Genomic DNA, 22,006 nt, shown 5'->3' with positions numbered 1-22,006 from the left:
GTAATACGTCCGAATTGTGCTTATTAACTGGCTTTCTACATAGAAACTATTGGTCAGGACGCAGAGTGATAGCTACTGGTAAGGAGGCAGTGCCTACTACACTATCCGGACGCGGCCGAGGTCTTCCGGGGGTGGAGAGTCTGTTTGTCGCATCACCACTAGATGGAGCACTTACACAGGATGAGAAAAACATTACCCACTATTTTGATTGAAGAACAGAAAACCCTTCCACAATCTCTCAAATGTTTTATTGCTAAGACTTCATAACAAACTTCTTTTCTTTAAATTAGAGATGTACAGTACAGGATTCAAGATCCGGTTCCGGATCCGGCAGGATAATAGGGTTTTTCAGACTATCCGGCTCCCACAGGATCTTAAGCAGTGGATCCGGTATCCGGCAGTTACCTAAAAATCAGGATTTGGGGCATCTCTACTTTTTACGTAGCCTAGGCTTTTCAGTCAGTCTTTCACAAACCCAATCGCTGCATGGAGTGAAAGCCCTTTGGAAGAGGCCGTTGAAGGCAGTCTGGCAGTAAGCCAATGAGTCTTAAAAATAGTTTGCGACTAAACATAATAACAAGGGCCCACGTGTGCGAGTTGGCTCTGTGTTTCAACCCTTTCGTGGGATCCGATATCCGGTTCCGGTTCCGGCAGGATCTTAAGCAGTGGATCCGGTATCCGGCAGGATCCTAAAAATCAGGATCCGGTGCATCTCTACTTTACATATATATATATATATTTTTAGGGCTATTTTTGTGCCTCTATTACTTTATAGGACAATGGGGAACAGACAGGAAATGGCTGGGAGAGAGATGGGGAAGGATCTGCAAATGACTCGGGCTGGATTCGAACCCCCGGTTGCCGGTGTAGTAGACCAGGCCCATAACAAACTTCTTAAAGGGGTATGCCACTATTTTGGGCCTTAATACAGTTAAAATCGTTGGCTGGGGTTTATAAAGGTGGTAAAGTGTCTTATTTTTCATGTAAGTCGTTGGATTGCTTTAAGACAAGTTAAAAGAGGGAGCATGTCGCTTAGCTAGTGAAAGTCAATGGATCCGTGTAGCAACTTACACTAGCTTAGCGACATATTCCCTCTTTTAACTTGTCTTAAAGTTGTCTTAACATGAAAAATAAGACATTTTACCACCTTTATAAACCCCAGCCAACGATTTTAACAGTATTTAGCCCCAAAATAGTGGCATACCCCTTTAATGAACAGGGTATAAAGAACTAGCTCTTAGACATATTCTACAGTGTATTAGTGGTGTGTGCATTGGCACTGCCCTCACGATTCGATTCGATTCCAATTTGGGAGGTAGCGATATGATTCGATTCGATTCAATTCTACAATGCATTGCAATGCATTACATTTCTACTGAAAGCAAAGCAAATGTTTCATCAGTCATGATGAGGCAATACAAGTAGTCAGATACTGAGCAACAATTTATTGGCTGTTTTCTGTATCAGTCTTGCCGTTTTCAATGCTTTGAATTTTTTTAATTTAATTTAACATTCATTTGCTCCCGAAATATCAACGGAAGTAATTGAAACTTAAAAAAATTGCTGCATCGATTCTGGAACTTGCCGCATTGCATTGCCGAATCGATTATTGTTGACACCACTACAATGTATCCTTTCATCCTTGCACTGCTAGAGAGGGGTGTGTGCATGGCTATGAGACACAGCAGAGAATGAGGAGTATTGGGATGATTGGTCATGACCCAAGGAACAATCGATTACATTTGTGTACATTTGACCCAATTTGTTTTGATTGGGTCAAAGATCAAGGTCAAGGTCACGAAAAGGTCAAAAACATTTTTCTTTGCCAAGCACTATATGCCAGAACAACGTGTGCATGCGGAATTGAATAAGAGGTCAAGACTGGGCCAAAAATGTAATATTACGATATTCCGGTCCGATTTAAATGAAACTAACACCAAAATTTGGAGAATGTTATGCCCCACACTCTGAAGATGGCCAGAAAAAAATAAGTGGCGTAGGCGAAGGTTTGCGCTCTACCGAGTGCCCATTCTAGTTCATTGCTGTCATATTGTTGTCCCGCTGTTGTTGTTGCCGTATGTGTGTGTGTGTGTGTGTGTGTGTGTGTGTGTGTGTGTGTGTGTCTGTGTGTGTGTCTGTGTGTGTGTCTGTACCTGTAAGTAGACTAAAAGCAACAATTTCACACTCGCAGGAGTCAAAAGGGTTAAAAGTAATGATAAACAGGTCAACTTTTTTGCAACTCAATTTTTTTTTATTTTGAATGTAAGATTAAAAAAAACACGTATCAAACAACACAAACACCTCAACCCCAATGAACACATCCCCAGTCATTCACACATCAAGATTATTCATCTTTCTACATAAGACAATGGTTTGAGCAACTTTTTGAGCAATTAACTTCATTTTTTTTAAGTATTAAGTCTTTTAAGTTGTCTCTTAATTTTCTGATGAAATGATTTAAACAAATTGCCTGCAACTGATCCAAGTTCTCTTGATAAAGTTTTAGTGATTAAGAGCCCACACCATATTTTACTGCATTGTTGTCCAAAAATGTTGCTCAAAAAGTTGCCCTGCGTATCATTGAAATGGGCTAAGATGATGGGTGACTTCACATACAGCGAGGCTTAAAGGGACAGTTTGGTCAATTTCAACATGCAGTTGTAATGCTCACACTACCCTGGACTTGTCAGTGCCTGAGATTTTTTTTTCTTCTTCTTCAGCCGTTTCCGAGATCCTGATCATTGTAATGGGGGCAGCTCTTTGTTTACATTTCAAAAAAACATTTTTATTTATTCCCAAAAACATCCAAAAGGTTATAAAACATCAGCAGACAACTAGCAAACAGCAGTACCTTTTGGGAAAATATTTGGAGTTGGCCTATGTTTCATTTTTTAAAAATGTAAACAAACACTGCCCCCATTAGAATTGCTCATATCTCGGAAAGGGCTGAGCCTAAAAATGTGGCATCACCAGGTACTGACAAGTCAAGGGTAGCGTGAGCAATACAACTGCATGTTGAAATTGACCAAACTGTCCCTTTAACATCCCAAATACAGGCTATAGTATATGTAGTTTTGAACAAGACTAATTTGTACTTAAATAATCCAATATATATAGTTCTTAGACTAGACTTTAATTTGGAGAATAAACTAAATTCAACTCAAATATGTATATACTTCTTATATACTTTATATATATACTATATATAGTTTAATTTAGAAAAAAATCATCTTTAAACTAAAATGAACAAGGGACATGGAACATGACAACATTCCCAGGAACATAGAACATGGAACATGATTACATTTCCAGGAGCAAATGACCAAAGATTTCTAATTCCCTTTCGAACGTCTCCAATGGGACAACATGGCACAATGGAACATGGAACACGGACCATGATGACATCCAGCTCCCAATTAGAACAGTGTGTCCATTCTCTTCCCCCAGGTCACTTTGTAAGCAAGAGGTGGCTAAAGGATGGATGTTCACCTGGGCATTAATAAATAGCAGTGATCTTAACATGTAGTAAATTGAATAATGCATACAATCACGCATTAAAGGTGCACTGTGTAGGATTTGGACAGAATAGGTATTGCAACTACCCTGCTCATTGCCAAATATGATCTTTTCATGAATATTTACTAATAAGTAATAAACCAATATTTACTTGTATGACCGAAGTACAGTACATGGAGAAGATACCCCTTTTCATGTATGAAAAGTGCCATTTTCCCAGTCATAATGAGTACTTAGAATTTGATGGAGGTGGTAAGTTTTTTTTTTTTTTTTTTAAGTTACACTTGTGAATGGGCAGCATGAATTCTGGAAATTAACTACAAAAAAAATTACACAGTGCACCTTTAAACAAATACCACATTTCTACTGATATTGTATAAATAGTAAGCAATGTAAAAATAACGTACTATTGGACCGAATTTAATTTTACAAAATAAAAATAGACAATGGGGCCTCACCTTGGATCACAGCCACACTGCTGTGAGTGACGCTCACCAGTAAAAGAGCAAATCGTCTGATGACGAGTCATCGGATGTATCATAGATCTGCCATCTGGAACGACCTTAACAGACATATACAATACATCCCAAAGTCAAGGGAAGGTGTAAAATAAGCGTATTTCCAAAAATGGGACAGTATCACTTTAACTTCATTCTTACTGTCGGTGTCTAGTTGTTATCAATTGTGCTAGTAAAATAATTGGTGGGTTAACGCTTTGGTACAAAAACCTTTCATTTCAACATTTCATTTGTGAGGAGAGTTAAGCCAACAGTCTTGGGTTTCGATTCGATTGTCGATTCCAGATGTCCAACGTACGTAATATCAGACCTGTGCTGACGCAATATTCTACACAACGACTGGTCCAGGCCACGGTCCTGTCCCGCGTTGACTACTGCAACTCACTCATGACAGGTTTACCTGCTTGTGCGCTAAAACCTCTGCAGATGATCCAGAATGCGGCGGCACGGTTGATATTCAATCAACCCAAAAGGACCCGTGTTACTCCTCTATTTATTGAGTTGCACTGGTTACCGATCGCCGCCCGGATCAAGCACAAGGCATTGACCCTTGCCTACAAAACCATCACAGGAACGGCCCCAGCTTCTCTGAAGGACCTACTAACGCCTTATGTTACTGGAAGAGAACTGCGCTCATCCAGCACAAGCCGTCTGGCTCTGCCATCCAGTCGCTCTAGGTACTCCCAATCAAGATTGTTCTCCGTTGTGGTACCCAAGTGGTGGAACGGTCTCCCAGAGGCAGCAAGACTAAGCACATCTCTTGCAGCCTTCAAGAAACAACTAAAGACCTTCCTCTTTCGAGAGAATCTACTAGACTAATGCTTGAGCTGGCCTTGGCCCAGAGCAGACTCCTGACATGATGTTTAGTTTGTGTGTGTGTGTGTTTGTGTGTGTGTGTACTCATTATTTACTCTTTATTAAAAAAAAACCCTCTTTGCAACTGCACTTGTTGTGCTGTATATCTCCTGTGCACTTTGTATTTGCTTGTGATGTTGGCTTGATTATGTCCTCTTTTGAAGGTCGCTTTGGTTATAAAGCATCTGCCAAATGCAATGTAATGTAATGTAATATCTACACAGTTTTGCTGATTTGGTGTGAGGATATTGTATTCGTGTAAAGAGTTCTGCAAAAACAATTCAAGTTATAAACAAGGCCGACAGGCGGACAACAGATGCGTCCCTCTATGCCAGTTCCAACCTTTTTTCCTCCCACATGGCCCGCTGGCCTCCTCCTAACCTGTCAACGTCCCCCCCCTGAGGATGTGCTTTTTGTTTATTGGTCATATTGCCCATGGAAACTCCAAATAATGTGGCAGGCAAAGAAATGACGAGACAAAGCTTTATTTTTTTTGCAATTTAGGCTATGATAAGCTTGGATTTGGAAAAGAACCATCTAATTTCACATAGATCAAGTAGGCTACATTACAAATTACCAGACATTATTGGTAGGTTATTTATCAACCTTAAATTTCAGCATCATGTTAATGTGGGAAAGAATCTAAACATCGTCAAATAATAGGCCTAAATAAATACAACCGTTTGGGTGAATCATGCGCTTATGGGTTCACCCTTTGGGTGAATTATGCGCTTAATTTACAATGCCAGCTTTTCACCGTCAAGGCACAAAGCAATGAGCTTCAGTGCCAGAGTTTACCAAATTCACACGACTTCAAACCAATTACAAATCAAAAGACACGTTCATACTCTAGTCTTCTGAGCCCGAGTTTGTGGACTGGAGGCAAGCGGATTAAAATGAATGCTATGAAAGAAAAAAAGCTAACCAAAGGTTACAGGTTAGAGGAAGAGCTCTATGCGCTGCTGGTCGCCTGTCAACTAATTACGGTTTCATGTCGTGGAGCGTTAGGCTATGCAATGCAAACGCCCCTCTATCCGAGCACAAACATCTGTGTCAAATACTGCCTGCCGACTTCTAAATCGTTTATTTCCGCGAGTTTCTGATGAACCAAAATACCTGAGCAAAACATGACACTATCATACACAACATGATAAATTCCCCTTCGCGTTTGACATCCTCATAGTGTATCACTATCACTATCACTATCACTACATTTAATTGAATACCCCTGCAGTACACAAAACCGTGAACATTAAGTGACACTCACAGTGGTGTTGGTGTGCTGTGGAGAAGGAACGAAGTTGCCCCCCACTGTCCAAACGCAAAACAATATCGAAAATTGAATGCCCCCCTCAGTTGTCTCACAATGCAGTCAGCTTAGCCTTGCCGGTTTGGTAACATATCATACGTTTTGGCACGCATTCGCTCCAGGCCAAAATCAGAGCCGTATATACGGCTCTGGCCAAAATGCCTCTCTGCCTCCGCCTGGTGGACACAGGAAGGATCAATTGAAGGAATGCGTTTCAGACGGACGGACAGCGGGCGCACGGACGGACGGACGGACAGACAGACCCTCTTATAGAGATGCTGGGACGCATCTAAAAATGAGCTTTAGCGATCAGAAAAAAAGAAAAATAAATCTAAAAGCCACCATGGGCAGGGTACCTTGCGCCGGCGTGGTTGTAAGATGTCTCCGGCCATACTGGGTTTTTCGAACAGTTCCAACTTGGTCGCCTACCGAGGTCTCTGGAACAGCGAGAGAAGTACAGGGGTTGGACAAAATAATGGAAACACCTGTCATTTTAGTGTGGGAAGTTTCATGACTCAAGTGGACCAGCCTGTTGGCCAATCTTCATTCATTGCACATTTCACCAATAAGGTGAAGTGTGGAGGTTCAATTAACAGGGTAAGAGAGCACACAACAGTATGGGTGACATGTTACAGTTAAAAAGGAGAAATTCTTGGTGCGCGTGTAACTGTTGCATCTTTGGCTGAGACGGCAAGCCTTTGTAATGCATCAAGAGCCACGGTATCCAAGGTAATGTATGCATACCACCAAGAAGGATGAACCACATCCAACAGGATTAATTGTGGACGCAAGTGTGGATAAACCACAATAAAATGACAGGTGTTTCCATTATTTTGTCCAACCCCTGTACATACAGTGGTATGTGTGGTGTGGTTTATCTCTTGTTGAGCTTTTGAAGCTGCAACTTCATTTTAACATTTTGTTAAACCATTGAGAAAAAGAAACATTGCGAATCAGATTTCTCATAAACCGATAACAGCAATAAACCGGTTATGATTCAGTTTACATGAGCGCACGAATAAAACGGTAACTTCAAAAACCTGATCATAAACGGTTTATTGATGCGCATATAAACGGGCTCATTGACAGTCGGCAACCATAATGCATACATATAGTTCGGCCCCTTTGCTGGGAAAAATTTGAAAAATTGGCCTTCGTTGACATTTAATTGAATACCCCTGCAGTACAGTATATGCATGTTTCGTTTGGTGCAATTCAGCTTTCCAATGTTAACAGCATTAATGCAGCCATGCAAGCAAACCATGCTAGTCCCACTACCATGCTTGACCGTAAAGCATGGGACTCTTTTCTTTGCACTACTCACTTGGTTACCAGCTTGAGACCATCTATGAAAGGAGAAATGTCTGATATGCCAGATTACCAGTCTAGCTCTGATCTTGGGTCTAGACTAAAAAGATCTATACTTTCCTGCCTATGCTTTCGCTTCAACTTTGCTTTTCAGCTATGAAGTGATGATAAAATTAGTACAATTACAGTGAACTACAAAATCTTACACAATTACAGTGAACTACAAAATCTTACACAATCACAATGTAAAATGTACTGGCTACCTTTCTTGGCAGGGGAAACAGTAGAGCCACCAGGCTGGGAGAGAGAGGCCTCTGCTTTTTGTCCTGCAAGACAAGGCAAGGCAAGGCAATGTTATTTGTATAGCACATTTCATACAAAACTGTAGTTCAATGTGCTTTACTTTCTTTCTTTCTTTTTTTAAAACATAGCAAGTAAAAATTAACAATTGTGGAATAAAGAGATAAGGGGGGGGGGTGCATAAAAGCAAGAAATAAAGATACATCATTAAATAATTGAAATTAAAGACAAATTAAAATGACAAAATCACAAGTCTACAAAGTAGTTAAGAATGAATGGGGTACCAACCTCTCTTGGCAGGGGGAGCAGCGCAGCCACCAGACTGGGAGAGAGAGGCTTCAGCTTTGGGATGACAATAAAAAATAATGTAACTGCAGAATACAAAATATTGTAGCACACAAAATATTGTAGTACTCAATCACAATGCACAAGTTATAGGGGTACAAACAAAGTCATTCTAAAAGAAGTCGTTCCGTTTGGCAGCCATCTTGGGTATCTGGTTTTTAGATGTGCCCTAGTATCTCTAAGGGGCACCTAAGTCTCCACCCCTTCCAGGCGGCTTGTGGGGCTGGGACCGCAAAAACTTTTGACTGGGCTGTAATGGACTGATCAAAGCTATTTTCCGACCCACCTCGCATTTCCCCGTCGATCACACATATGCTGTGCCTCAGAATTAATAACAACCAATGGTGTGCTTGTTGACTTCACTTGGCAAGCGATTTTTGAGTTGTGTGTGTGCAAAAATATGTAATTATTTGGACTACACAACAGACGTCGCATGTCCGACGTGCAGCCACTTAAGCCACGGTGCAGCGGTAGGGTTGGCTGTGCCTCGGTTCACGTCAAATATGCGAGGCGCACGTGTAGTCTCTAACACAGTTTTGCACAAAAGCTAAAATAACGTTTCTTGCGTGCCGAAAATGAGTGGTCTTACGACGCAAATCCAAACCTTTCAAATTCACCGTCATCATATGTGAAATCCGGAGCACATGCCAAACGGGATGAGGATTTAGCTTGACTCGCTCCATTAACTCGCATTCAAAATTTTGAGAGCTCCAGCCCCACGGATCGGAAGTAGAAGGGCGTGACTTAGGTGCCCCATAAGAGGGTATGTCCGTATGTCCGTCCGTCCGTCTGTCTGTCTGTCTGAAATGCTTTCTTTCAATTGTTAATCCCTCCTGTGTCCACAAGGCGGCAGTGCATAGATGGACGTATCTTTGTCCGCCTGTCTGACATGTTTTATTGGTTAACAAGACCTGGGGCCTTATTTATAACGGGTGCGTACGCACAAAAGACTGCGCACGCCAAGTTCACCGCAAGGCATGGTATTTATTGAAAAATAACTTGGCGGTAAACATGCGTAGCTCCACGCAAAGTTTGACCCATGCGTAGGCACTAAACAAAAGACCAAACGCGGAAAGCGCGACTTCGGGAGGTAGCTGGAAGAACGACCCGAAATTGGTTGAAGAAAAAAATCGAAGGTCACGTGTCACGATAGCCACTTTAACATTAGTTAATCCAGTTCGCAACGAAAACGCGGTTGTTTATTGTTTAGTAATGGTGGAAAATAATAAGTAGGCTATCCATAGCCACATGCATGTTTTGTAAGGAAGTAATAGACGCTTCAAATTTTACGTTTAGGGTAGGCCTACATTACATTTGGAAATACCCTACATTTTATTAACAATAACCACTGACCTTTCCAGTATCAGGCTATAATCGTATCGGTAGGCTATACAGTGTTCCGAGTCTGCAAGGAATTACGTCAACATTTAAGCCAGTTGCAGAATAATCTGCTCGAGTCCCAAGTGCATCTGTAATGGTTGATTTTCTCAGCCATACAGGCAAGCATACAGCCAAGTGCCATAGGTTACTAATGGACAGCTTCGTTTCTCTTGTTACATGTCATTTATTACCTTCGCCAAGACAAAGTCTTGACCGCTGTGTATTTATTTATTTATTTATTTATTTATTTATTTGTGAATATGTTTGTTTGTATGTACTTCGTATAACTCAGTCAGAACTGAGCCGATTTTTATGAAATTTGGTGGGATGATTGGTCATGACCCAAGGAACAATCGATTAGTTTTTGGGAGTGATTGGGTCAAAGGTCAAAGGTCAAGGTCAAAATGTTTGTTTGTACTTCGTATAACTCAGTCAGAACTGAGCCGATTTTTATGAAATTTAGTGGGATGATTGGTCATGACCCAAGGAACAATCGATTACTTTTTGGGAGTGATTGGGTCAAAGGTCAAGGTCAAGGTCACGAAAAGGTCAAACTCAGAAAGAACTGAGCCGATTTTTATGAAATTTAGTGGGATGATTGGCCATGACCCAAGGAACAATCGATTAGTTTTTGGGAGTGATTGGGTCAAAGGTCAAAGGTCCAGGCCAAGGTCACGAAAAGGTCAAAAACGTAAATTGAGCCGATTTTTATGAAATTTAGTGGGATGATTGGTCATGACCCAGGGAACAATCAATTACTTTTTGGGAGTGATTGGGTCAAAGGTCAAGGTCAAGGTCACAAAAAGGTCAAAACGTAAATTGAGCCGATTTTTATGACATTTAGTGGGATGATTGGTCATGACCCAAGGAACAACCGATTACTTTTTGGGAGTGATTGGGTCAAAGGTCAAGGTCAAGGTCACAAAAAGGTCAAAAACGTTTTTCTTTGCCAAGCACTATATGCCAGAAGAACGTGTGCATGCTGAATTGAATAAGAGGTCAAGACTGGGCCAAAAATGTAATATTACGATATTCCGGTCAGATTTAAATGAAACTAACACCAAAATTTGGAGAATGTTATGCCCCACATTTTGAAGATGGCCAGAAAAAAATAAGTGGCGTAGGCGAAGGTTTGCGCTCTACCGAGTGCCCATTCTAGTTTTCCATGCGGTTATTCGCCATCAAAGAAGCAGAGGTGTACATTTGACAGCTGGCCTTATACACTGATAATGCACGTTTATAACACACACATTTAATAAATACAGACTAGAAAATGGCCATATGTCATGCTGTCTGTGGATATGTCAACCGACAGTTGGGGCGTCGCTTAGAACTGAAAGCAGACAGCTGCGCGGAGTGACCATTATTGTTGAAAAAACAATGAAACCCGGTGCATATGAGGTGTGATGAGACAGCGAATAGATTTTCTACCGGTGAATTTCACATGGGGACATGCCATGTGAGATGTTGACGCAGCTATTTTTCCCCTTGTACACAACTCAATTAATACATATCCATGACTTGGCAGGTTCATGTCCATGCCATCCTTATTTTATTTATTTTTACTTCTGGAATAGCGTGACTTTTGCGAACATAACCATCCACATGCTGCAATTCGAGGGATTATTTTTGTACGACTTCCCAAACTTAACCGCTCCACTTTGCCCAACGTTCTCTAGGCCTATCTAATAAAACTGTTTGCTCCACATGTGGTAAATAGGCTATCTCGTCTGCTTTCCGCACGCCGTCCACAGATATAAATATTCATTTTGGGCGTTTCACTGAATATTCATAGATAATTATGGGTGTGTCCACATGTGCGCACATTTGCAGCAACTTCAGAGTCAGTTGGGATTTATAAAGGGAAATCGACGTTGAATGTGCGTGCGCCATGCTTTATAAATCTGAATATTTTCTTGCGCACGCACATCCTGAGTTTCGTGCGTGCACCATCTTTTGGCGCATTTCTTCCGCAAAGTTTTATAAATGAGGCCCCTGGCTCTTTGAAAATTAATGTCCAAAGACGCATATATCCACTCTACGGTAACTGACAGCCACTTAAAATCTTTTAAAGCTTTAAAAGCCACTTTTCTCATGGGATACTGTGACACAGCGCAGCACCTCCAATAATAGAACGAAACACAAAGCAGAGCCCAAAGCTTTGGAGTCAGATTGGAAGGCTGTTCGTAGTTTGACATGATAGGATTTCACATGTGATTGGGAATCAAAATATGACTGGCTGTTGGTTGTGGTACACGTGGTATATTTACTGGCGTTACAAACTGACCCCATACATTTCTATGGACGATCTCTCAGTTCTGTCTCCTTCTGACCTACAGCATATGGGTGGTTGACATGACGTCCGGTTTTTACATAACATTCATTAAAAACCTACAAAATTGAGAATTAAGTATGTTACAGCCTTAAACGTCAACCACCCATATACAGTAGAAAGTCTCAGGTACACAGCTCTCTTGGCAAGGGAAACAGAAGCCACCAGACTGCGAGACAGTGAAAGCGAAAGCTCTCCACAGCACACAAATGCACACTGCACACAACAAAATTGCATTCACGCCTTATCCGTGCAGACGGGCAGCCCCCAATGGCGCCCCAAGGGAGCAGTTTGGGCTGAAAGTCTGACACACCCTTACCCATGACTGCCTTAAGGGGACTTTGCAGCAATAACGTACAAAATAAAATCACTGCAATAAAATCACTGCAGTGGACAAGATAAATCATTCATCATCATGTAGAATTAAAAAGGTACACACCTCTCTTTGCAGGGGGAGCAATGCGTCGCTTGGACTGGGAGACGAGGGCTTTGAATTTGTGACCTGTATGTAATATTATATAATGTAATGTAATATAATATACAAAAAGAAATTATGATTTGTGGGCTACAAATCATGGGGTGCAAACCTGCCGTCGCAGGGGAGACAGTGCGGGCACCAGGCATCGAGACAGGGGCTTCAGCTTTACGACCTGTTACGATAAAAAAATATCATCCTTCTAGTGTAAAAAAATCAGATTATTTCACCTTTATTAAATTCATTTCATTTCATCCTTCCAAGATGATACATTAAGTCTTAAACATCTGACCTGGGCGTAACTTCAGCAACATCTTCTGTATGTCCTTGAGTGCAGGTGTGATGATGACAGTGGAGGATAAACGAGGAGTGAAAATCCTGCTGGTGGACACAGGAGTAGGGGGGCAGGTAGCAAAGCTCTATTGGAGAACAGAGAGAGAGAGAGAGAGAGAGAGAGAGAGAGAGAGAGAGAGAGAGAGAGAGAAAGAGAGAAGTAAGTTATGTTATGAAATATGTTCATATGTCACATGGTAAATGTAACAGCATCAGGTTACACTTGAATTATAAATTGTTTGAAATATCAACCCTATTTCTATCCCTGCAGCCTGCACAGCACCTGATATTGTACAGAACCATGAAATATGTAAGGGTTAACGTTCGGCGAGAAGGTCGCTACCGTGGAATAGCAGCACGACAGAGAGAATCTTTAGACCCCGACGCGGAGCGGAGGGGTCTTGTTCTCTCTGAAGTGCTGCTATTCCACAAAGCGACCGACTCGCCGAAAGTTAACCCGCTTATTATATGGATATACTTAAATGATTCACACATGCGGGGTCATTTCTTTAGACCTATTTAATGTTAAGATTGTTGCTGCGCAAAACAAAACAGTGCCGTTGTGGAACACCGCTAGGCAACAGCTAGGTAGGCTAGCCAGGACAACAGGTGTTGTCTATCACAGCAGCTGATTAGAGTGACAAAAGACCGGACCCCCTGCGGAGTGATATGAAACATTCGCTTTAGCCACTGACTTGTATACAAGCCAGTGGCTTTAGCAGTGAACGTCTTGTTGCCATTGACAGCGGTAGCCAGGACAACGGGTGCTGTCTATCACAGCAGCTGATTAGAGTCTTGATGAAAAGTCGCTTTAGCAGTGAAAAGTCTTGTTGCCATTGACAGCGGTCTGTTATAGACCAACCCGTCCGTTATCGAAAAATAACAGACGTCCGAACGTTGGGGAGCCCCGTTGAAATGAATGGAGCATTCGACAGATGACGTCACAACCATATAATAAGTATGGAATAGCGGACGACGAGGTGTCCCGATATCAAGGGAAATAATGGACGAGGCGGAGCGTTCTAAACAGCCCGACGGCGCAGCCGAAGGGCTGTTCGCTTCGCCAAGTCCATTTTCCCTTGATATCGGGACACCTCGAAGGCCGCTATTCCGCTTATCACCCGGTTACCAGCATTTAAGTATTAATTTATTAATATGTTCATCTAAGGCTTTGTGAGAAAGTAGATTCACCACTGCGCTTGGTACGTTGCCATGGGCACCTCTTCCTAATCTAGTGAGACGCGCCTCTATCGGAGGCATGTAAGGACGCGCGTAGAATGGTGGTGACTTGACAACCAAATGCGATAGAATTGACGACTGGGTTTTTGACTTGACAACCAGATGCGATAGAATTAGTAACGGGGTCTTGACTAGACAACCAGATGCGATAGAACTAACGACGCGGTCTTGACTAGACAACCAGATGCGATAGAACTAGTAACGGCACTTCGCCAGAAAGTTAGAGAAGAAGCAACTTGGACGCCCGCACGCCCGCATGACATCATTGGTGTCCTGCTACCGGGGAATAAAGGACACCTGCTCAGCCAATCAGAAGACGTTGCGTCTGCTCACTGGGTGATAAGCATCATTACTGCAACACTTACAGCAGTGCCATACCTAGCATGGAAAAACATCCCTAATACGCTGCTACTGTGTCTTATACTGCGTCTTATACCGTGATGTGGCTTTCTAAATAATTTCTAGATTTTTTTATATGTGACGAGCAGGTGAACAGAGTTAGCTTCAGAGGTAATATTTTGTAAATATCCCATGTTGCAATGTAGACACCTGCGGCTTAGACAGAGGTGTGGCCTATACCGTGAGACTAATAAGTATTTGATCCCTCGCTGATTTTGATGGTCTGCCGACTAATGAAGACATGATCGGCTTATAATTTTGATGATAGGAGTATTCTACCATGGAGAGACAGAATATCTGAAAGAAAACCCAGAAATTAACTCTAAAGAATACATATTAATTTATTTATATACCATTGAGGGAAGTAAGTATTTGACCTAGACAAAGTACTTGCCATTGCTTTTGAGCACAGAGGTCAGGCATTTCCTTTGGTTGATGACTTGGTGGATATATTAAGAAGGGATTTCTGTCCACTTTTCTTTGCAGATCATCTCTTAATCATTATAGTTCTATGGCTGTAGCTTGGACAATGGGAGCTTCAGTTCCCTCCATAGGATTAGTATAGGCTTAATGTTTGGAGACTTCTTCCTGGAGGCCTCTTCACGACCTTAAAGGGAGACTCCTGACAACTTTCAATGTGCTGTTGTATTGCTCACGCTATCCTTGACCTGTCAGTACCCGGTGACGCCGCATTTTTTGGCCCAGCCTTTTCCGAGATATGAGCTATTCTAATGGGGGCAACTTTTGTTTACATTAAAAAAAAAATGAGCATAGGCCTACTCCAAATATTTTCCCAAAAGGTATCGCTGTTTGCTAGCTGTCTGCTGATGTTGCATAACCTTTTGGATGTTTTTGGGAATACATTTTTTTTTTAAATTGAAATGTTAACAAAAGTTGCCCCCGTTAGAGTAGCTCATATCTCGGAAAGGGCTGAGCCAAAAAATGCGGCGTCACCGGGTACTGACAAGTCAAGGGTAGCGTAAGCAATACAACAGCACATTGAAATTGGCAGGAGTTGCCCTTTAATGTGCTTCTTCTTGTCGGCAAGAAGACAACACCTCGGACACCATCACACTTAGCACAGGAGCTCCACAAGGGTGTGTGCTAAGCCCTCTGCTCTTCACCCTGCTCACACACGACTGCAAAGCGACCTACAACACCATCCACCTGATGAAGTTTGCAGACGACACAACCCTGGTGGGACTCATCACAAACGGCGACGAGACGCACTACAGGACAGAGGTGGACCACCTAGCCAAGTGGTGCAGCGACAACAACCTTCTATTGAATGTCAGCAAGACAAAGGAGACTGTTGTCAACTTCCAGAAAGGTCTCCGCCGACTCCTGCCACTGACCATTGATGGTGCTGCTGTGGAGAGGGTGAGCAGCATTCCTTGGAGTGCACATCAGTGAGGACCTCTCCTGGACCACCAACACTACATCACTGGTCAAGAAAGCCCAGCAACACCTCTACTTCCTGCGGAAGCTGAAGTATGCCAGTGCCCCACCAGCCATCATGACCTCCTTCTACAGAGGAACCATTGAAAGCATCATCACCAGCTGTATCACCGTATGGGGCAGGAGCTGCACTGACTACAACAGGAAAGCCCTGCAGCGTAATAGTGAACACAGCTGGGAGGATCATCCAGGCACCTCTCCCCTCCCTGCAAGACATCTACACCAGCCGTCTCACCCGTAAAGCCCTCACAATTGTGAGGGATGAGACCCACCCAGCACACAACCTGATCCGTCTCCTGCCCTCTGGAAAGAGGTACGGGAGCTTACGTTCCAGAATCACCCGGCTGGCGAATACCTCCATCCACCAGGCCATCAGAATGCTGAACTCCCTCCTCCCTCCTCCCTCCACTCTCTCTCTCTCTCTCTCTCTCTCTCTCTCTCTCTCTCTCTCTCTCACACACACTACAAGACACACACGCACACCACAAAACACACACACTCCACAACATACACACAAACACTGCACACAATGCCTACTGTCTATTTGCTACGGTCACTGTTATTATTCTATTATTGTAATGTCTACATTCTTTTATATTTATCCTATCTTCTGTTTACATGTTCAATATGTTGAATGTTAAATGTTCATTTGTACTGTATTTATTATTGACCACTTATTGTTAGCAGTCTATCACGGTTACCTGTCCTGTCTTGCACTTTATGTCAGTCTGTAAAATGTCAGTCCTGTATATGTCTATGTCCTGGCATGGTATAGAGAGAAAACGTAATTTAATTTTTCCTTGTACGACTTGTGCATATGAAGAAAGTGACAATAAAAGCTGACTTGACTTGACTTGATGTTAGTATAATAAAATGCAGGGAAGCTTAAGTTAAAATATAAAGTGAAATAATTCCAAAATTGTATTTTTAAAGATCTGGTCTGAGACAGTAAAAGTACACATTTTCTAAGAATCACCCTTAAATGCACTTTAAAACGGCGAGATTGGATAGCTATGCCATTTAAAAATGTCCAGTGGTAAAACAATTATGTGATCAAAGATCAATTATGTCATCAAAATGTTTATAACAATACAATTAACAATGGCAATTGGAAGGTGAACTAAACACCAACGCTAACAGGGTATAGTACTTATAAAAGAGACACACATAATTTAGTTTAACACTTCATGGTTCAATTCTCTGCACACACAATGTTATGTATAAATCTGCATGGATTTCACCGCATCATGACATTTATATTAAAACAAACCTTGGCGGAGGTCTGCACTCTCTATGTGTATTTCTTGTTTTTGTTTAACTTCTTTTTATTTTCATTTATAAATTGCAGTCACACATTACAAAAACTCCACAGCACGGGATAAATCAGTACAGTTACATCCACAGGTCTCTATTTCAAGTTGAGGTCTAAAATCTTGTCCCTGACATCCTTTGACAGCACTTTGGTCTTTCCCATGTTGGTGAGTTTGGAGTCTGATTGATTGACTACTACTATGGACTGATTTTTCTGATTCATTGTGTCTTTTATGCAGGTTACTATTGACAGGTGGGTTCAATTCAAATAACAAGTTGATTGGAAGTGCCAATCTGGTACCAGAACTCTTAATGGTAGGCAGGGGGTCAAACTTATTTCCCTCAATGAGATAACTGATCTGCATTACTAGCAACAAGCTACCTTTTCACAATAGGGACGGTTAAACATATGCAGTAAAACTGGCATTGATAACTTAATTGGGGGGGATGTGTTACCTTGAGGAAATCAACAGGATCCTCAATCTGTAGCAGTTGCTCCCTCTCAGCATCTCTGCTCTTCAGTTTAGCAATCTCCATCTCCAGCTGCTCCAGGAGTCCTTCAGCTCGACTCACCTCTGCCTTCTCCTGGGCTCTGATCGACTCTGCCACCTCAGAGCGTTTCTGCTCCATGAACTTGATCACCTCAGTGAAGATCTTCTCAGATTCATCAAGAGCCTTCTGTGCAGAGCCCTGGCATCAAATGAAGAGAATCACAAAGGTTAGTTTCCAGTCATTTGAACATAGGCGTCTCAAAATTAATTTACAAGAAGGCTAGTGGTAGTTCTGGCCGTTTACAGAGGGCAACACTCCCACCCCTCCATAGAACCCAAGAAGGTCACTCCAAACAAGCAAAAACAAAAGTATGTTCTAAACGTTCACCTGGAGAGTCCCTAGGGCTTGTTGGACCTGTTGCAGCTCCTTCTCTTTCTGCTTGATGAGATTCTTGTAACATTTTTTCTTCTCACCCAACTTTTTCTGAGGAGAGAAGCACATGTCAAAACATGTAGGCGAATTCAGTATGTTGTCTGTCTGTTGTCAGACAATATGCATGACTACTTTTTGAATATTGCATTAAACTGTGAATGGCTTTTTTAATTGACAAAAGGGTGGGGGGGCTGCAGCCGTGGCCTAGTGTAACGGAGGGTTAACTAGCAGAGTTGGCGTGGAACGTTAGTAAAACCTCCCTCCCAAAGCCTCATACAGTCTCGATGCCATTGGACCGGGAGACTAGTCTCTTGGTCCAGCAGTATCGTACTGTGACTCCCATAGACGTGGTGGCGAGTTCGCGCCCCCGAGGGGGACGCAGTGCGCAGTGATACGTCGGGTTACACTAGTGGTCTCGGAGATGGGCTTCAGATCAGAGGATTTCAGGTTCGAAACCAACTCTTCTACATCCACATCATGGCGTAGGTGGCCTTGAGCAAGGCACGCTGCTTCAGGGACTCAAATACAGTAAATACTCAGGGGTGCTAACAGGTGGAGACAAAGGGGACAGTTGTCCCGGGCCCAGGAGGAGAGGGGGGCCAAGATTGGGTCCTCAATACATTGTATGTGGCTGGGGGGCCCTTTCACATTACTGTCCTGGGCCCGGCAAACGCTGTCAGCAGCCCTGGGCCTACTACTTCAACAACTGTACTTAAAACAAGTTGCTTTGAATAAGAGCATCAGCTTAGTGCAGTGTAATGACAGCTATGCACATTGAATATGCTAAGACAGACACACACACCATTGAAACATTGAAGAATTTTCCACTATGAAAACAAATTGCATACATTTTGGCCAAATTCCACTGTGAGTGTGCATGCAAACATCATCATCCCCATTACATACAGGAAGAACTTCGCTCATTAATAATTGCTATTCTAACTAACCATAGTAAGGCCTACCTGTTTGTCAATCCGTTCTGCTGCAGCTGAGACCGTTTTATGTCCACTGTGGTCGTCCATTGAGCAGAGCACACAGATGAGCTTCTGGTCTGTGCGACAGAATACCTCAATGATCTTGTCATGCTGAGAGCAGATCTTCTCCTGTAGCTGTGAGGTGGCATTCACCAGCTTGTGCTTGCTCAGGCGAGGCACTTCATAGTGAGGCTGGATGTGAACTTCACAATAGGACAGTAGACATGACAGACATGACTTGACGGCTTTATACTTCTTCTCACTGCAGAAATCACACTCCACGTCAGCTGGTCCAGCATAGCGAGGTGTTTCAGCACTAGACTGTTCAGTGGTCTTCAGATTTTCAACGACACCCATCAGCATTGTACTTCTGCGAAGCACAGGTCTAGATGTGAATGTTTCTCTGCACTGTGGGCAGCTGTAAATACCCTTCTGGTCCTGTTGGTCCCAACACTCAGTAATGCATTTTAAACAGTAGCTGTGTCCACATGGTACTGTGACTGGGTCTTTCAGTAAATCCAGACAGACGGGACAGCTTAAAACATCCCTAGACACCGAAAAACTTGCCATGGCATTTAGTACCGATTTGCGTGCTGCACAAGCAAAACCAGTGAGTAGAAATCGTGCTTGCTTGAGTGAAGTTAGATAGATTTCAGTTCCTGCACGAGCAGGTCCTTCTTCTGATTTTGGTTTTAGCGGCGGATTGCGGATTGGCATGCCTACCGCCACCATCTGGACTGGAATGTGGAAATCACAATATCAACAAGTGGATCCACCCAACAAATATAACAAATCGCAAACAAATACGTTCTGCTTTTATTAGGTAAGGTAGGCCTTTATGAAATCAAATTTTGTTTTTCCAAAAAATGAATAAATATTATTTAAAAATTATGTCACCTATCTAATTATTATAGACTATATGGCAGTGGTGTAGGCCTAGTCTACTTTTTTATGGTGTAGGGCCTAGGCCTATACGGTATATTTTTGAGCATTTTTTTTAAGTGGGTATACTGTATATTTGTGTTATTCAAAACAATGGATCAATCAATTTTAAGTGGGTATCCTGAAATCCCTGAAATTTAGAAGTGGGTGTTCTCCGTATACCCACGTTCTACTACACCACTGCTCTATGGTGTGTGTGATAAGGAATGATCTCGCGGGCCAAATAAAATGACAGCAGGTCAAATTCCCCCCCAGCCTGAGATTGACATCCCTGTTTTAGGAATAGGTCAGTCAATATAGGTTTGAAAAGGCCAAAACCTGGCATGAATTGCAATAGTAATGGTTCCTACTTTTAAGTGATCCTAAACCCTCTTGCATAAAAATGTAGGCTACGGATTGATATTTAGTGGATGCGTTTGCTTTTTTCAAGGTCAAAGTTGGAGATTTCCCATTCATTTTTCCATATGGTGACATACGAGATTGGCCTACTAGGGGTCATTTCACGTGAAATCAGACACTTTGGGACCCAACCGACACAGATTTCAATCATACTTTCTGTGCCTGTTTAGTAGCAAGGTAGCACCCCAGAACTGCATTTGTGTGAATTTGACACCTATATTATAGACAGGTCATCAGCTGGGAAAATTAGGCCTTTCGTCCTACCGCACTTTTCTCTGTGGATTACTGACCAGAAGCCCTATTGGAAGAAATTAAATCATGGGGCCACGTCAATTTTTGCTCAGAATTCAATATGGCCGCCATTTTCCAAAATGACTTGTTTTCATGCATTATTACATTGTACTATAAGGTGATATTCATGAACGATGAACTACTTTCAGCACTATTCTGTCCTATTTCCTTACATACATGTTTACAAAGGTTGACTAAACCAAAAGAAATGAAAATAAAGTTGGCCACCTTGCAATATTCAAAGGAAAGTGCTGAAAATAATGATTGAAATACACATACAGAGTCTATGGCTGTGAAAATTAGGCCTATTGTTCTGTCAGGGTTTTCACAGTGGATTACAGACCAGAAGGCCTATTGAAAAAGATGAAAACGTCGGGCCATCTATGTGCTCCAAAATTCAAATTGTTCTCTGTTTTTCAGAATGGCAGACTTTCACACATTTTTTCTCAATACTGTAAGGCCATAATTACCAATAAAGACGACCTATTTTTCAGTTAAATTGTCCTATCTCCTTACAGACGTGAGTATAAAGGTTGTCTAGAAAAAGGCATGAATACAGGGGGTGGACAAAATAACTGAGACACCTGTCATTTTAGTGTCATTTAGTTCCTCTTGCGTCCACAGTTAATCCTGTTGGATGTGGTCCATCCTTCTTGGTGGTATGCAGACATCACCTTGGATACTGTGGCTCTTGATACAACAAAGACTTGCTGTCTTGGTCAAAGATGCAACAGTTACACAGAAGTTCTCCTTTTTGAACTCTGACATGTCACCCATAATGTTGTGTGCATTGCAAAATTTTGAGCAAAACTGTGCTCTTAAGCTAGATTTATGCTTCGCTCGCATAGAATCTGCGTCCGTCCGTTTTCTGTCTATGCGAGTCCACGCCCCCCTCTCAGAGGCTGCTAATTGAGCCTTCACACTTCACTTTACTGGTGCAATGTGCCATTAATGAAGATTGGCCAACAGGCTGGTCCACTTGAGCCATTAAACTTCCAACACTAAAATGAAAGGTGTCTCAGTTATTTTGTCCACCCCCTGTATCTTGCCACTTTGAAATATCCGAAGGAATGTTGTCAAATGATTGAATTTCACAAACACAGTGGACTGCTGAAAAAATGCATATTGTCCTGCCAAACTCTGTGTCTGTGTGTGTGTGTGTGCGTGCGCGCGCTTGTGTGTGTTTGTGTGTGTGTGTGTGTGTGTGTGTGTGCGCGCTTGTGTGAGAGTGTGTGCACGCTTGTGTGTGTGTGCGTGCGTTTGTATGTGTGTGTACGTGTGCCTGAGTGCGCTTTTCTCAAGTGTGTGTGGCCAGTGTGCTTCTTTACATACACTGACATAGACACAGTAGACAGGGTCTGTGTGTGTTGACGGGGGGGGGCTAAGGTGGGGGGCTAG

The 22,006-nt window shown here is 42.4% G+C and overlaps 1 protein-coding gene across 2 annotated transcripts; it reads right to left on the bottom strand.

The window, feature by feature from the left end:
* Positions 1-3,151: 3,151 nt before the first annotated feature.
* Positions 3,152-19,593, bottom strand: LOC134461715 (E3 ubiquitin/ISG15 ligase TRIM25-like). 2 transcript variants are annotated; one of them, XM_063214592.1, is made up of 11 exons: positions 18,965-19,593; positions 17,958-18,053; positions 17,535-17,768; positions 12,631-12,757; positions 12,451-12,513; positions 12,303-12,365; positions 8,095-8,148; positions 7,770-7,832; positions 6,555-6,635; positions 3,975-4,078; positions 3,152-3,489 (listed from the first exon to the last, which is right to left on the bottom strand). In XM_063214592.1, exons 1-10 carry the CDS (start codon positions 19,544-19,546, stop codon positions 4,008-4,010), a joined length of 1,434 nt encoding a protein of 477 aa, XP_063070662.1. In that variant the 5' UTR covers positions 19,547-19,593; the 3' UTR covers positions 3,152-3,489; positions 3,975-4,007. The 2 variants fall into 2 exon arrangements, with proteins under 2 accessions (XP_063070662.1, XP_063070663.1); XM_063214593.1 differs by having other exon boundaries at positions 3,152-3,470.
* Between the last annotated feature and the right edge of the window lie 2,413 nt (positions 19,594-22,006).

Source organism: Engraulis encrasicolus, chromosome 13 (genome assembly GCF_034702125.1).
Source record: "Engraulis encrasicolus isolate BLACKSEA-1 chromosome 13, IST_EnEncr_1.0, whole genome shotgun sequence".
Taxonomy (NCBI): Eukaryota; Metazoa; Chordata; class Actinopteri; order Clupeiformes; family Engraulidae; genus Engraulis; species Engraulis encrasicolus.
This window is presented reverse-complemented; position numbering and strand designations above follow the sequence as displayed.

Bases quoted from the DNA above. Each gene is read 5' to 3' on its own strand.
- LOC134461715 (XM_063214592.1), bottom strand. From the start codon at position 19,546: ATGGCAAGTTTTTCGGTGTCTAGGGATGTTTTAAGCTGTCCCGTCTGT. The intron at 18,054-18,964 runs GTAGGCCTTACT...TTCTCTCCTCAG, and splicing joins CAGAACGGATTGACAAACAG to AAAAAGTTGGGTGAGAAGAA. The intron at 4,079-6,554 runs GTACCCTGCCCA...ATGTCTGTTAAG, and splicing joins TACAACCACGCCGGCGCAAG to GTCGTTCCAGATGGCAGATC.